The sequence below is a fragment of the Propithecus coquereli genome, unplaced genomic scaffold (genome assembly GCF_000956105.1).
Source record: "Propithecus coquereli isolate 6110/MARCELLA unplaced genomic scaffold, Pcoq_1.0 Scaffold270, whole genome shotgun sequence".
Classification (NCBI taxonomy): domain Eukaryota; kingdom Metazoa; phylum Chordata; class Mammalia; order Primates; family Indriidae; genus Propithecus; species Propithecus coquereli.
The window spans coordinates 1,782,515-1,799,110 of record NW_012148286.1 but is presented as its reverse complement, the minus strand read 5'-3'; the positions used below and the strand labels follow the sequence as shown (position 1 = coordinate 1,799,110).

Below are 16,596 nucleotides of genomic sequence, written 5' to 3'. Positions count from 1 at the left end.
TTTTAAAAATATAACTTATAATATAAGTTAACTTATAATAAGTTAATATAAGATAACTTTTTTTTATATAACTTCAACTTGGCACAATGTTCCTAAGTTTCTTATGCATAGATTTGGTTGGAATGTAAGATGTTTTACTGAATGGTAACTTTTTTGTATTTTGGAACTTTATAATGTTTTTGGGACCTTTGATAATATAATACTTGAGAAAGAATAGACTTCAAACAGAAAATTTATTTCCTCATGAGATTTTATTCTTATGACATAAGTAAAATTATAATTAATAATATAATTTGAAAAGCCCAAATAATAATAACAAAGGGGAAGTAGTAAAAAAGCCAACACATAACTTGAAAGGGATTTTTGAAAAAATCACGTTATCCACGTCCTCTTTGTCTGCTAACAATGTTGCTGAAGATTACAATTTTTTTGTAGTAAAGCATTATATTAATTTGAATAACTAGCACTAAGAAATGCTAATAACACAGTTTTAGTGTCAATCTTTTTTTCAAAATTAGAACAGCCATGGCCATACTTGGTGTCCTCTAAAGGAATATGGATACTACCAAAATCAACGTTCAGTGATAAAGGGTAGATATGAGCTGTTGACATAGTGTCTCTTTATTCCATATCTTCTTCATCCATGTTGGTCTGCTCTAGGGCATGTACCTCCTTTTCTGGTAGTAACCCATATTCATTTAGGAAAGACTCCACGTCTCCAGCAAAAAATTCTTCAGCAAACTGTTCAGTAACACTAATAAAATTGCTTATGAGTTCCCCACCTTTGTAGATGAGCAGTGTGGGGAGTACATCTGAGGAAAAGCGGTCCCCAGCGCCTGTATTAGAAGCTTTTATTTTGCAAAATTTGACTATAGGGTATTCTGCTGCGAGGCATGTTAAACTACTGTTTAGAGCATCACAACCCTTAATACCATCTTCATAAATGTGAACAACGATGGTGGTGATCTTCTGCTCCTTTTCGATCGTTTCCAGGAATTGCTCCCCCGTCTCCAGCTCATACACAAAGCCATACCTAGGCCCGAAACTCAGCTTCTGGTGCATGTCCTGCATGCACTGTCTACGGTATTTACGAAGGCAATTTTCATCCTCTTTGCCTTGCTGGATAAGTTCATACTCTTGAATGCTCATCTGAGGACAGATGAAAGAAATGATAGAAATCATTCAGTCAGAAATTTATATTCCTTAGACACACCCGAGCCCATTCCCAACTCAAAGAGTTTGCTTTTCCTCTTTTCTCTGACTGGACCATCTAGCCTTTACTCCTGATGTGGCCTTCTCTTTCACCTCATTGAAGCTTTCGTGCAAATGTCACCTTCCTTGATAACTTTATCCAAAGGAGCCCTCATCTCAATTCTTTATACTGGTTTATTTTCTTCATAGTAATAAATACTACCTGACCTTGTGTTATATATTTATTTAATTGTTTAATATTAGTTTTTCTAACTGGTATGTTTCACGGGGGCAGGAACTTTATTTGTCTCATTCATCACTCTATCTTCAACATCTGCTATAGTGTCTGGCACATAATAGGAGTTCAATAATTATTTCATGATTAAATGCATGTATAACTATTGCTGAATATAGTGGAGCCATGATATGCACACAGACTCAGTCAGAAATATGTCACTTAACTACCTACTGCTTTGAGTGGGAAAAAAAAACCCAACAAGGCTCTGGGGTTTCACCAAAAAGGAAAAAAATACACACGCACACACACACATTTAAATGTTTCTGCCGCAAATGCCTCTGGACATTAGTGTCCCCTTCACAAAAGCTGTTAAAAGGATTATATCTTAAAACTTAATGATTTTTTTCTTTTTTTTAGAATATATAGGATGGAAAAGCAAAACAGCTTTTACTACTATTTAGAGTTCCTCACATGAGCCAAGAGGTTAATTGCTGGACCAGCAGCATCAGCATCACTTGGGAACTTCTTGAAAATGCAAATATTTGGGTACTACCCCAGATCTACTGAATCAGTACCTATAAAGGTGAGGCTGAGTAATCCATATTTTTGCAAGCCCTCCAGGTTATTATTATCCTCTGGTTTAGGCCAAAGTGAGAAAAGACCTAAGTTTCATTTTCCAAAACAGTCATTTTTTTTTTTTTTTTTTTGACACAGAGTCTCACTCTGTTGCCCTGGCTAGAGTGAGTGCCATGGCATTAGCCTAGCTCACAGCAACCTCAAACTCCTGGGCTCAAGCGATCCTGCTGCCTCAGCCTCCTGAGTAGCTGGGACTACAGGCATGCGCCACCATGCCCGGCTACTTTTTTCTATATATTTTTTAGTTGTCCAGGTAATTTCTTTCTAATTTTTAGTGGAGGCGGGGTCTCGCTCTTGCTCAGGCTGGTCTCGAACTCCTGAGCTCAAACAATCCGCCCGCCTCGGCCTCCCAGAGAGCTAGGATTACAGGCGTGAGCCACCGCGCCCCAGCCGAAAATAGCCATTTTTTATAAAATTACCTGCATAGCCTTTCATAACAGCTACTCCATTATTAATGTATTCAATAGAATGTTAAGCGCTCATTCCCCCAAACAAAACAAACAAACAAACAAGATACGAGGGAGCATTGGGACGTGGTGTCATTAACAGATGTCGGACAGCTCAGAGCCATGGAAGTTAGATGGTCCCAAGCAGGGTCATGTACTGCTGCCTTATCATCAGGTAACCTGTCAGACAGCAACCACTGTCCATTTTTAAAGTAGAGGAGAAGGCAAGAAACTAATGTTCATGGAAAATCTACCATGCCTTAGGCACTTTACACATATCATGTTAGTTAATCATTACAAATAACCTCTGAGGGTAGGTATTATTAGCGTCATTTTACAAAAGAAGATACTGTGATTCAGGTTAAGTATAATATCTGATACTTTTATTACTTCTTTCTCTTGTTTCTGTTTCTTATTTGTTTTCCTAATATCCTCATTCTAATATCCTCATTTATAATTTTCTTATATATTTTTTCTGTCTTAAGCTTATTACCTCATTTAGTCTGTCTTAACTCTAAGAATTATTTAATGTTTTGTATAATTCTTAAATTCCTATCATAGTTCTGTTAATTTAACAGACCAACACACACAAATATTGATTTAAAGATGCATTTGAGCATTCATATGAGAACTTGTTCCGTTTGCATATTCAGGCATCTAGATATTTAGGCATTCAGATACATTTCTAATGCTTAACCATAGTACAAAACTTTTAATAATTATAATGTGTCACATTTGTGTAGTATTTTACATTTCATACCACTTTTACATTTATTTTCTCTTCACATCTCTTCAAAACAAGTGGGAGAGTTTTGTTACAATTCCTCAGATGGGAAAACTTGGTTGTCTTACATTATGTAGTGACTCAGTGAAGGAACCAACCTCCCCCTCCCCCAAATTTAGAATTGCAGATTTTTACAATGGTCAGAAGCCTGGGACCAAGGCATATTTCTGATCCTTGTTGAAAATCAGTATACAACAACTCATATACACTAGCTTGTAGATAAATAATACACTAAAGTGATTTTTCCTCACAAAAAAAAATACTTTATGATTTCTTATATTATTATCATTCTTATTGTCGTTATATAAATTATACATACTAATTATGATGATTGAAAAATGACTTAAAAGCTAAGGGAGGAAAGTAATTAATACTGGAATTTCACCACTCTAATACTCTGAGGTTATCTCCATTAACCTTTTAGAGATGATTTTTTAATATATCTCTTTATGCATGTAGATACACATATTATATAACTCAAATAAAAATGCTCCTTTTTAAAAATTTGTGGATATCTTTTTTTTTTTTAAAGTTGTGGCTTATTTTTCTTACTTTTTTCCTCCTTGTCTTCTCCCAACCAATCTCATCCTTTCAAATTACCAATATTGTCAACTTGGTGAGTGTCTTTCTGTACTTTTGTGTATACAAACTCATAGGCTCATAATCATAAAAACATATACAAAGGTATCTTTTTTTAATTGTTCTAGAGAATCGGATCATACAATTTAAAATTCTCTGTATTCTGCTTTTTCATATTGTGAAACTACCTCTAGGTCAACTCATGTGTTTGTAACTCATTCTTTTAATAGCTGCATGTATTTCTTAGTATGAAAAACCCAGATAGGCATTCTTTACATTTCCTTTTTTTTTTTTTTTTTGCGGGTATAAACAATACTGCAATCAATATATTTTGTAAAGTGATCTGTTAGAGTCATTTAGATTGGGAAACACATTGTAAATTATTTGTTATTGATTTTTTATCTTACCTTTCTGCTGATTCTTTCTTTTGAATCTTTGTCATCTCTACTCTGAGGAGAAGACATTTGCCTGAGAATCTCCTTCTTGCTAGGTGGGATGGAATCACTATCTTCACTCTCTAATTTAAACTTTCTCCAATCACTTATTACTCCTTTGGGTCCTGGAATAAAATTAAAAATAAATTGTTTCCATTTTTATTTTCAAAAGGACTATTTGCACAATTGAAATTTGTATAAGTGTTGCCATGAGAATAGATATCATCTCCTGCATCAGAAACAAACACATTGTAGGATTTCTTAATATGTATCAAGGAAATTAACCCTTTGTCTGTCAATTGAGTTACAAATGTTTTCCCCCAATTTGTTAAATGTTTTTAAAATTTTACTCCTGGTGACTTTTACCAGACATCAGACATTTCCTTTCCTTTTTCCCTTCTCCTTCTCTCCCTCCATCCTTCCCTTGTCTATCCCTCTTCCCCTCCTTCCTTTAACTGAATTTATCAATTTTTTAAAAAAAAAATTTTTACATTTTGTGTCATGCTTAGAAAGCTATCCCTCATATTATTATTATAAAATGAATTCCCACACATTTTTTCTAGTACTTGTGTGCATTCATTCAAGTTTCTGGCTTAATTTAAAGACTTCAGTCCAAGTTAAAGGAAGAGGGAATTACTAGTCAAACAAGATTTTAAAAAGTTAAAAGAAACTTGAATTAAAAAATTTAAGTCGTAGTATTTAACTTTTAAGCTCTCAGTAGTGGCATATAGATAGCCATACATAATTTAGCAGATTAAAAAAACATGCTCTAAATGAAATGAATTGAAGTCTTAGGTTTTCTGAAGGAATATTGAAACTCATTTGATTCAAGAATGTTTTATCATTCCCTTTATTTTAGACTTAAAAAAATTAAAATTAAAGACTGTTTGCCTTTTGGTCTACTATTATTTACAGTAAAAGTCCACATTGGGGAAGAATTAGGAGAGGGGAAAATGGCTTAATTATAGTGTAAATTGAGAGCTATTGTGATAGTTGAGCAGCAAGAAATTACCAATAATTAGTGTTTTTCTTATTCTTTGACATCCAAATAAAACTGTTTTAAGAGTTATTTGATTTAAAATTAATTTACCCACTCAAATATTTTTTAGATTATTCTATCAAACCATATGAAGGTATTGCCTATAATAAACTGACTACTTAAATAGTGTCAATAAGAACATTACCTATTTCCAGATTTGATTTTAATTTAATAAGTATTTTTTCTTCCAGTTACTTGCCTGTATGTGTGGCCTGTCCTTCAAAGTCTTCCTCCAAACTTTGGCTTTTGGCTTCTTCCATTTTAGGGATTGGATTTGATATAATCTGCAGGATGAACAAAGAGGTAACAAAGACAGATGGATTCCAAGATATACATACATATATTAATGTAAATATATATGTATAAGTATATTTATGGTACCCTGCTGCCAGATTCCATAGTAGGCTAAGGATTGTCACTAAGCGATAAAGTGTTTAAAATGTTTCTGTCTGCATTGAAAAACGACATTAATTTAACACGTTATTAAAGATATATAGACATAAGGATTTTACGTAATTCACAGTTTGTCTTTTTTTACCTAAACCTTTTACTTAAACCTTTTTTACTTAAACCTGTTTAGTTTCCTGATAAGTAGACACTCAAATCAGTCTCTTTTATTTTGTAAGAGTAGATTGTTAATTTGGGGAAGCTGCTATTCTCAATAAATATACACAGGGTTTAAGAAAATCTAAAAATAATTTTATTTCAAATGTTGAAGAGACAGAGCATAGCTTCCTTCTTGACTTGCTTATTGCTTACCTAGTTGACAATCTAACGGGGAAAAAGGGATTTCATTTTTCAGAAAGGCTTTTACCAGTTTCAAGGAATCCCTTTATAGAAAAGATAATCCAATTACTTAAGACAAATCTGATTCATAGACTGGATTAATATATGTTGAGAATAAACTATGGGTCAGGCATTTCTCCGGGCTCTGAATTACATGAATAACAAAACTCTTCCATTATGGTGCTCGTTAATACTAAAACTTAAATCAGCTGGGTTGCCTGTCTAAGTAAAAAACAGAGTCCATCCTATCTAATAACTCCAGTTGAGTTAAAAGTATAAAGATTGGCAAAATTTGCTACCGTTTACTGCCAGGGAAGCAGTGAACAGATTGAAAGAAAAATACTGAGTTATGAGCATGTTTGCTTGCATACTTAAAGCCTTTTAGAGGATGATACAAGTGGAGTATTATTAGCTATTGATAGATTTGATCTACATTCCAATTAGTTTCCCCTGTCACCGACTCACTCTGGGGTTTTCTGATTATCTCAATTTATCTTCTTCAAAATTTACATTAGCATCATAAAAGTGATTGAATTAGTATTTGTAAGGTGCTTAGATCCTGACACATAGTAAGTAACTGCTCCCTGCATCTGTTAGGTAAAATAAAAACGTATCTTCTATGTATGTGTATAATATGTGTCAGTCATTTAAAAATATGAACAACATTTGGTTTGCAATGGTATTATTAGTTGATAAAAAATTCCATGTCTACTTTAGGTTAAAAGATTTAAAATAACAATAGAATTATTATAAGGCTTTGGGTGATAGTGAGCCCATCTTTGTGTGATTAGAAATTGGTGATAAAGGGCAAGAAGACAGAAAAAAATGATACTTTCACCAAGATTTACTGTGGTGCAAAAGACTTACTGTATTTTCCAAATTATATCATTATAAAAATTGTGATGTTATTTTTTGATTTTAAACAGTTATACTGTTTCAATGAATAAAATCTGTGTTAAGTGAAAATTGTATTTGGATGACCTTTGACAGAATATTGTTCATTTAAAAGGGCATTACCAAGTTCTTCAAAAGTAAAAGTAAAAAGTTAATATTGGGAAGAAATACAGTTTAAAATATAATTTTACCAAGTTAGGGTTTTATTTTCCTCTTAATTTAGGTTTTTAATAATAATTTAAAATAATAGGTTATATGGGATAACATTTCTCAAACTTTTCCCTCAAATCTCTAACACCTCCCAACTATGGGTTAGTAATTACCAAGAAATAAAACGAGACGAGTATAAATCGTTCTGCTTGTTGTTTCTGTTTCACGTATGATAATGGTGATCTAGAATAGAAAGGAAGAGAGTAAAATTCTTAAATGTTAGTTTTAAAAGACTCCAGATCTACCCTTAAACATTTCATTCTCATTATTATCCTTGTTCACATGACACAGTAATGATAATTGTTAATCATTTCAAATCTGTTGATAAAATCTAATCAGAATATCTAATTTAGAACTGACTTGTGGATTCTCAGTGTTACTTAAGAAGGGTTTTGCTTTCAAATTTATTTGTTGTAGTTTGTTGGTGGATTTTTAAATAATGGGATCATCTCATCACCATACCCTAGACTGACTTTTCTCCTAGCATCCTCCACAATTTATAACATTTACGTTTCCATGTTTTTCTCCAAGTTCTTTGAAGAAAGAGTCAACTTTTTACTTGTTTTCTTATAATTGTTTCACACATTGTAAATACTCCATAAATGACAGCAACACATTTTAAAGAACCTACTATGTGCCGGGTACTCTATACATGCTATGTTTAATTCTCACAAAACTATTATCCTTGTTTTCCAGAAGTGGATTGTCAGGCTCTGAGAGATTCAGTGACCTGACAGAGCTCACAGAGGTAGTGTGGGTGAGATAGAGCCAGGTTTCAAATCTCTGACTCTCAAATCTCCAAAATCTTTACTTTTTCTACTACACCATTGCTGCTTCTATAAAATGGCATGCATTAACCAAAGAAGCCAACCTAGTTTTTTATATATGCATTAAAACCAAGATAAGGATATGAAAAATAACAAATCAGTTAGTCATCATGTTCCTAAATTCTTTGAAATAGTACTTATTGGAATGATAGATTTCTGCTTTGGATTAAATCTCATTAGTTTATACTGAATGTAATAGAAGAGTCCATTTATTTCAAGTTAACTGAATTAATTCTAAATGACTGGTATTGACTCTGGAAGGTCAATACAAAACACAGGAGGCCTGCTGTTGATTCTTGACAATCATATGAATTGAGAACTTATCATCAATCTTATGTCTCTAGGTCATGTATAAAATCAATGGGAGGCAAATGTGGGAGGATCAGTTGAGAATAGGCGTTTGAGACCAGCCTACGAAACACAGGAAGACCCTGTCTCTATGAAATATAAAATTAAAAAAATAGCCAGGTGCGATGGCACGCACCTGTAGTCCTAGCTACTCAGGAGGCTAGGCAGGAGGATCGCTTCCCTTGAGCCTAGGAGTTCGATGCTACACTGAGCTATGATCGCACCTCTGCACTCCAGCCTGGGTGGCAGAGGAAGACCCTATCTCTAAAAATAAAAAAAAAACGTGATAGGCAACACGCATCAATTACATATATATATATATATTAAAAAATCAGGAAATGTTCCATATAGAACTACTCTTGCATGTGTGGCAAAATTATGGAAATATTACACTGTGAGCTTTGTGTGATATGTATAGTGAAGTGAGATATTTCACTCATAGACTCACATCAACTGTTAAAAAAATTAATCCTTACTCCAAAGAATGGAATTTGATTTTTAAAATGTAATTGAAGTAACAATTCTATGCTTTATAAATCTTTAAGATAAATTTCTAAAATTAAGTCTGATTCTTAGGCCTCTTATTATTTAGCCCAAGTTTTATATAAAAATCTTCTGAGAGTGATTATGTTTGAAAACTAATACTTCAGGCTCTTAAACTTTCTGCCACTTTTCTATCTGTCAAAAGTCATAAATGAACAGTTACAAGATGCCTTTGTCTGCTTGGGCTGTCCAAGACTGAAGTGGCTTAAAAAAATTTTTTTTTTCCTTGTTCCAGAGTTTAAAAGTCTCAGATCAAGATCTAGCAAAGTCAGTTTCTGGTGAGGGCTCTCTTCCTGGCTTGCAGACGGCTGCCTTCTCACGGTGTCTTCGTATGGCAGACAGTAAGTGAGCTCTCTGGTGTCACTTCTCCTAGGAACATTAATCCTAGAGAATCAGGGCCATAGCCTTTGACCTTATTTAACCTTGATTACTTCTGTAAAGGTCCTATCTCCAAATAGAGTCACATTTGGGGTTAGAGTTTCAACGTATGAATTTTGGGGAAGATAAAATTCAGTCCATAGCTCCTGGTTCTGACTTTTGTAAAGAGTAAATTAAACTATGTAGATGCTGGGTCCACTATTTCTATGCCTCCATAGTCTGCCTTTTCCTTAATTTCTAAAGCTTTGGAGCCTCTGGATTTTTTTTAGGGAACCTACCCATTAGAATTGCAGTTAGGGAAATCAGAATCCCTAAAATTAACTCTTCCTTTTTTGACTCTTCACTAATTGTTTCCCTGCTTCTGGACACACCTTCCTGGGATATCACAGAAAGTCCCACAAAAATATAGGCCAGGATTCCCCTCCGTGTTAGATAATACAAGTGCCAGTTATTTCCTTGGCCATTTTCCTGGGTTGTTTTGATGTCCTAAGGAAAATATTGATGTTCTATGCTAACTGCAATAGAATCAAAGGTATTACTCTAAAAGTAAGTCAGAAGAGTGATACACAGTCTTAGGATAGAGTATATGTGCTCACCTTAGTTTAGGTCAGATCAAGTAGCTAGTAGGACATCTAAAAATATATTGTATAGCAGTATTTTCCACACAGAGAAAGAATATCTTTAAGAATTTTAATAACTATTATTTTCCCTTGAGAAATAAGAGGTAAATGCTCAGTAGAAGTAATCTATTTTATTTAGGAGGGCTGAGGTTCAGGTAAATACATATTCATTCTGTTTTTCTCTTTGCAGATTGCAATTAGAGGTTTTCAATGCCTTATTCTGATACTGGTTTCCCTAACTACAGAGTAAAGAGGTTAAACAACTAACCATTAAATTACCTCTCTACCTTTGACACACCTGACATCTTTTCATGGACATACAAAATGCAGAAAACATAGAGCATTGAAGTAGCTCCAATGTAAAATTTTCATAGTAAGATAGTTTTTTTGCTTTTGTTGCTTTTGTTAAATCTAAAGGAAACAATCTTCCTTCTTTTGTATACACGGATGCATATATTCCCTTTTGGAAACCAATGGAGTGAGAAGCTGTTTCAGAAAAGGTGCTGTACTAAAAATGGCATTTTTTTGAGTGAATATGATCAAACATAGGATATAAAGAAATGACTAGGAATCGGGTACTAAAGTGAAATGCTTCTTTTTAAAATTTATTTATTTTTTTTTCATTTTGATTTATTTATTTATTTTTTTATTTCAGCATATTATGGGGGTACAGATGTTTAGGTTGCATATATTGCCTTTTCCCCACCCGAGTCAGAGCTTCAAGCATGTCCATCCCCCCGATGGTGTGCACTGCACCCATTAGGTGTGAATACACCCATCCCCTCAACTAAAGTGGAATTTAGTAAGTTATCTACCTTTAGGGCACGACCTGGCACACACCATAATGTGAGATGGCTGAAACCAAGCAAAACTTCTAGGTGGGCAAGACTGATAGACATTTCGCTTAGCTTTAGCTGTTGTTAGAAACCTAGATTCTGTGCCTTCATCTGTGTTCCATAAGGATGTCACACTGTATTCTGCTTACCCTTGCAGGGCTTCATGTCCTAACTTTTTCTACCTCTAACCATACATCTCCTTAGGTCTCTGCTTTCCTATGTTTTCCAAGGTGACTGTGAGCTAATCTGATCAACTAAGCCAGGCTAATGTGCTCACCAATACTAAAATATTAATGTGAGATGTTTTAACCCCTGCCATGAATATCTTCCCCAATGTCACAAAGGACTCCTCTAGAAAGCAGTTCTGCTTTTTCTTTCTTAGTAAAATAAGTTCTCGGTGGTGGAAATTTCATATAGGTTGGTCTGACAGCACTGTGGCAGATCATGGAAATACTACTGGGCTTTTGGAGACCTCCACTGTCTCTCAAATCATAAAGGTGGATCTAATTATTTCACCCAAGCCATAATTTTCTCTTTTTCTATTCCATACCCCTATTTTAATTATTGACTTTGAGATTGAGTGATGGCTAAAGGGAGATATGCTCTTACGTTCAATATTAATAACGGGGGGATTTTATGCCTCATAGTATATCAGTTAATCTCTCGAAATTATTCTCTAATTGATTTATTTATATTTGCCTTCTCTTCAAAGGAGGAACTAAGCTTCTTGTGACAGGAACTATGCATTACAATGCTTCCAAGTGGCAGGATAGCATAATGATTCACACTTAAACACTTCTGTTCAAATCTAGCTCTGCCATCATTGGCTGTGTGATCTGGGGCAAATCACTAACACCCTCTGTGCTTTAGTTTTCTTTTTTTTAAATTTTCTTTTTGCCTTTTTATTTTTTTTTAATTTTTATTTTTTGTTATTTATTCAGGATATTATGGAAGTACAAATATTTTGGTTACGTGTAATGCGTTTGCCAAGCACAAGCCAGGGCTACAAGCGTGTGCTCCCCGCTGTACAGTGCGTTTTGCCTCCATTAGTCATGGGTTTACCACCCCCACCCCCACCGGCATGTGCCTTAGTTTTCTCATCTGTAAAATTAGAGCAATAATTGTGTCTACTTCAAAAGGTCGTATGAGGATTAAATGAGTGAAATTATATAAATTGTGTAGTAGTTTGTATTAGGCACTTAATAGGTATTGAGCAAAGGCTTGATAATTAATAAATAATTAAAAATACTAAAACCAAATATTTAAAATTAATAATGAATAGACTCAAACTAATCTAAATTTTATTTCGGAAATAATACATGTATGTACTGCTTATGCCTAATTATCTTCCCTTCCCAAAGAATGTGTTTGCATGCATGTGTGTGTGACACACACACTTATTGTACACTTTATCTCAAAACTATTTCATATTCTCCTAATTCATTACTGACTAAGGTACTTTATTGTTATACTTTGATTTACTCCTAGTAGTGTCTGTTTGCCACAAGGCATTTAAGAACATACAAAATAAAGAGCAGACTAATTTGGAGTAATGAAATACAGGCAACTAAAATGTACATGAAATTGCCTTAAAAACAATAGTAAAAACGATTTTCTGAAATGTATTCCTAAGCGAGGAAACGGGAGTGATGATTTAATTTGAATGTAACATGCTCGTTTTTCAGTAAATTGGCTTTTCTAACCATGATTTCGCAAAGACTGAGTGATTTTCTGTTTGATTTTCCTTTTTGCATTTATGTCATAATGCTTTTATATTAATATATCTTTTCTAAGTTTCAGTTCTCTAATGGTGTAGGACTTTGCAGAGATGGTAGTATTATAACATTCAGGATCTCTGTTGCTACCTTTAGTTATTCTAGTCGTTGATTTTGGATAGATCAACGTTTACATCACGACGTTTTGTGGTATCATGATAAAAGTTTTCTTTAAAAATAAATCTCCAGGACCACTAGTGGAATCCAGGACACATGGTCCTCAAAATGGCTGTAACAAATAAGAAAGTGGTTGGCACTCAGCAGATGTTAGTTTGCTTTCTTTTTCATGTAAAACATACATCTTGATGTTATTGAAAACATTCCTTACTTTGCATTACATTTTCCCCCAAGTATCTAAGTTCATAACAACTTTGATAGAAAAACTGTGATAGAAACTGTGATGTAAGATACAGCAGAACAGACGTAATGCTTTCTCACTGTCTACCCTTCTCAAATAGTTTTGCTTTTTCCACAAATGGGACTGGGCCGGCGGGAGATGTAGGGAGCCTTTAAACAATTTGTATGTCAGAAATGCATAGCAAATAGCAATTTCCTATTTGTCCACCTGTATCATCAGTAAAAATATTTATTCTGAGAAAATATAAACTTTCAAAATTATAACTGAATCCTTGTTCCTAGTGAAAAGACAACCCACCCAGGTTTTCTGTTACAACATACAGATATTCTCTGACTTGTTCTGGAGAAAATAGAAGTACCAGAATCTTGAAGGAAATTCAGAGCAGCTATGTTTTTTTGAGTATCTCTTTATCTTGTAAATACACTATCCCAGTACATATTGTTTGAATTCCATTATAGACATTATCCTGAAAGTTTCATATATATTTTGACAATAACTTATATAATATTAAATCTAGTTTACGAACAATATTTAGACAAAAATTGCCATGATGAATTAGATGATCTCTAAAGTCTTTTCTAGCTTTAATGTTAAGTGATTCTAAGTAGCATGTATAATGGTCTCTCTCTGTCTATATATATATATTTAAAATAAATGCTATAGTTAAAAGCTATTTTTGCAGTTAATAAAAATACTCCATTTCAAAACAATTGAAAACTCTTACTGCACTCATTTTCATGATGCAAACTGTAAATGTTAGTAGTAATAAAAATCACCTCTATGGGAACAAAAAACAAGAAAGATAAAACCGTTTGAAAGAAAATTTTCATCTAATTTAACAAATATCAACAAACTGTCAGTATCCTTTTCTTTGAAAAACATTCCTTCTGTCTCGTTAAATTTTTAAAGTAACCTTTGGAAACAGTAATTATTATCCCCACTTTAAAGACTAAAAACCAACAACAAAAAATGTATTATTAAGCAAAAACTCCAAACATACAACTGGTTAAGTGTCTAATTCAGAGATCTGAGAATGTCTTAGCGCTGAATGTCTCCTCTTAACATAGGTTTTACTTTTTGTGGTTTCAGTTACCCTCAGTCAACCTTGCTCCAAAAATATTAAATGGAAAATTCCAGAAATAAGCAATTTATACGTTTTAAATTGTGCACTGTTCTGAGTAGTGTGATGAAATCTCACCATTTTGCTCTGTCCTGCCTGGGACATGAATCATCCCTTTGTCCAACATGTCCGCACTACCCACCTGTCAGTCACTTAGATCTACTATTGTGGTATTGCAGTGCTTGTGTTCAAGTAACCCTTATTTACTTAATAATGGTCCCAAAGCTCAATATTAGTGAGGCTGGCATATTGTTATAATTTTTCTATTTTATTATTAGCTGTTGTTAATCTCTCATTGTGACTAATTTATAAATTAAACTTTATCATAGGTGTGTATGTATAGGGAAAAAGAAAGTGTATCTTCTGTTTCAGACATGCACTTGGGTCCCTTGGACGAGGGACAGGTACTACACTCCCTTTCACAGCTTGGGAACCAAATCCTCAAACGCAAAGGACAAGGATTTAGCATTTCTTCCCTTCTGTTATCCCTTCACTCAAAGGAAATTTAGAATTTCAAAATTAATTCTTTATGCATGGTCTTATTTTAACGGTCTAGAATATCAGACTCAAATTGCCTGTTTACTCTGAATTTTCATTAGTGAGGATGACTAGTACAAAATCATTTTAAGAGACCAAGGTACATAGTATTTGTCTTTATAGTAGAGAAATCAACACTTTATGTACTTTGAGTTATTTTAAAAGAACAAAATAATATATACAGACTGAAATTATTATTCTTTCCCCTAAGGTAAAATTTTAAAGTTTATATTATCAGGAAGACTTGTGGACTCACAGTTTGGGTCTCTGCGCCTGGTGTCCGTGATTATATTCAGGGAATGAGAACCCCTGTCTACTGAACTCCTCTGAACTCAGGCAAGTTTAAGCTCAGATTTAAGATCCCCGGATATTGATGACTCCTGCAGAAATAGCACTGAGCAGGTAATAGGATTGACATAAGAGAATTAACAAAGCCTGTTCATTAATAGTAGGGCAAAAACAAACAAACAAAATAAAATAAAAAACAAAGAATATCATGTCCTATGGTTAATATAATCTTTGTCCACCTATTTTTATGTTATTTGAAGAAAAAAATCTCTTTCCAGCATGAACTGATATCCATTCTCAAAAATTCACTTGACATTTTCTAAAAGAAAAAAGTTATAATTTTTTCTGATTGATAAATTTTTCTTGATCCAGCTATAATAATTATCCTACTCAACAACCTCATTTGGCATGCTTCATTTTTTCCCTCTTAAATTCACCAAACAGCTATTTTTTTTTTGTTTGTTCGTTTTGAGACAGTGCCTCTCACTCTATTGCCTGGGCTAGAGTGCAGTCCTGTCATTGTAGCCCACTGCGACTTCAAAATCCTGGGCTCAAGCAATTCTCTTGCCTCAGCCTCCCAAGTAACTAGGACTACAGGTGTGTGCCACCACAACTGGCTGTATTTTTAATTTTATTTTTTGTAGAGACAGGGTCCCTCCATGTTGCTCAGGCTGGTCTTGAACTCCTGGGCTCAAGGGATCCTCCCTCCTTGGCCTCCCAAAGTGCTAGGATTACCTCAGTGAGCCACTGCACCTAGCCACCAAACAGCTATTTTATTCTCCTATTTTAGGACAACGTGTATTAAAATCTCTGCTATTTCTTACTATTTTTTGCAACAAAATTCCTGAAAAAGTTTGATACAGTCTTTAGTAATGTTAATGATCTCTGCTTTATTATATTTTCCCTTTGTTTTATTGTATCTTCCCTAGTTTTTCTTCGTTTCATTATGTTGGTCATTTCACTTTTTTTCCATGTGCCATTCAAAACAACGAACTTTTATTTAACAACAATTTATTGATTGCCTACCCTTTGCTAGGGGATGCTTACTTAGGCAGTGCAATTGCTGCCTTCAAAAATTGAACTTTTGCAATGAGGCCATTCGTTCAAGGCTACCTCATAGAATGTGGATTTGATGATCTAAAAGTAATCAGCTTATAGTTTACAGGATACGTTGAATGGGTGGAAGAGATTATATGAGTATTTATTAATTACAATGAAACGAATTATATTCATTAGACTCATAAACATGTATTGAGCACTTATTTTGTGGCAAACAAGCAGTGGCTGGGCACTGGGAATACAAAGGAAAATAAACCTATTTCCTATGTTGTGGGTCTTACAGTCCAGTGTGGGAGGCAGGAAAGTAAAATGATAATCATAAGGAAGGGTTATAATTACTACAAAATAGGGAGTACATAAGAGAGATTCTATGGTATAAAGTTAGTTTCCATCTTCTCCCGCTACAGGCTTTTAATTAAACTTTTTCAGGTTGGCTAGGTCATGTATGGGTCTATTGCTTTCTGGATGTTTTCTCCTTTCCATTTTTCCTTTTTTGTTGTTGGTTTTTATCATCAAAAATTCCTTTCCAGGCCGGGCGCGGTGGCTCACGCCTATAATCCTAGCACTCTGGGAGGCAGAGGTGGGCAGATTGTTTGAGCTCAGGAGTTCGAGACCAGCCTGAGCAAGAGCGAGACCCCGTCTCTACTAAAAAAATAGAAAGAAATTATCT

At 34.1% G+C, this 16,596-nt stretch overlaps 1 protein-coding gene across 1 annotated transcript; it reads right to left on the bottom strand.

The window, feature by feature from the left end:
- Positions 1-216: 216 nt before the first annotated feature.
- Positions 217-14,894, bottom strand: PDC (phosducin). Its single transcript, XM_012647832.1, has 4 exons — positions 14,836-14,894; positions 5,547-5,631; positions 4,282-4,433; positions 217-1,149 (listed from the first exon to the last, which is right to left on the bottom strand). Exons 2-4 carry the CDS (start codon positions 5,605-5,607, stop codon positions 622-624), a joined length of 741 nt encoding a protein of 246 aa, XP_012503286.1. The 5' UTR covers positions 5,608-5,631; positions 14,836-14,894; the 3' UTR covers positions 217-621.
- Positions 14,895-16,596: the final 1,702 nt, after the last annotated feature.

Bases quoted from the DNA above. Each gene is read 5' to 3' on its own strand.
- PDC (XM_012647832.1), bottom strand. From the start codon at position 5,607: ATGGAAGAAGCCAAAAGCCAAAGTTTGGAGGAAGACTTTGAAGGACAG. The intron at 4,434-5,546 runs GCAAGTAACTGG...ATTTTATTCCAG, and splicing joins AGGACAGGCCACACATACAG to GACCCAAAGGAGTAATAAGT. The intron at 1,150-4,281 runs GTAAGATAAAAA...ATCTGTCCTCAG, and splicing joins AAGAAAGAATCAGCAGAAAG to ATGAGCATTCAAGAGTATGA.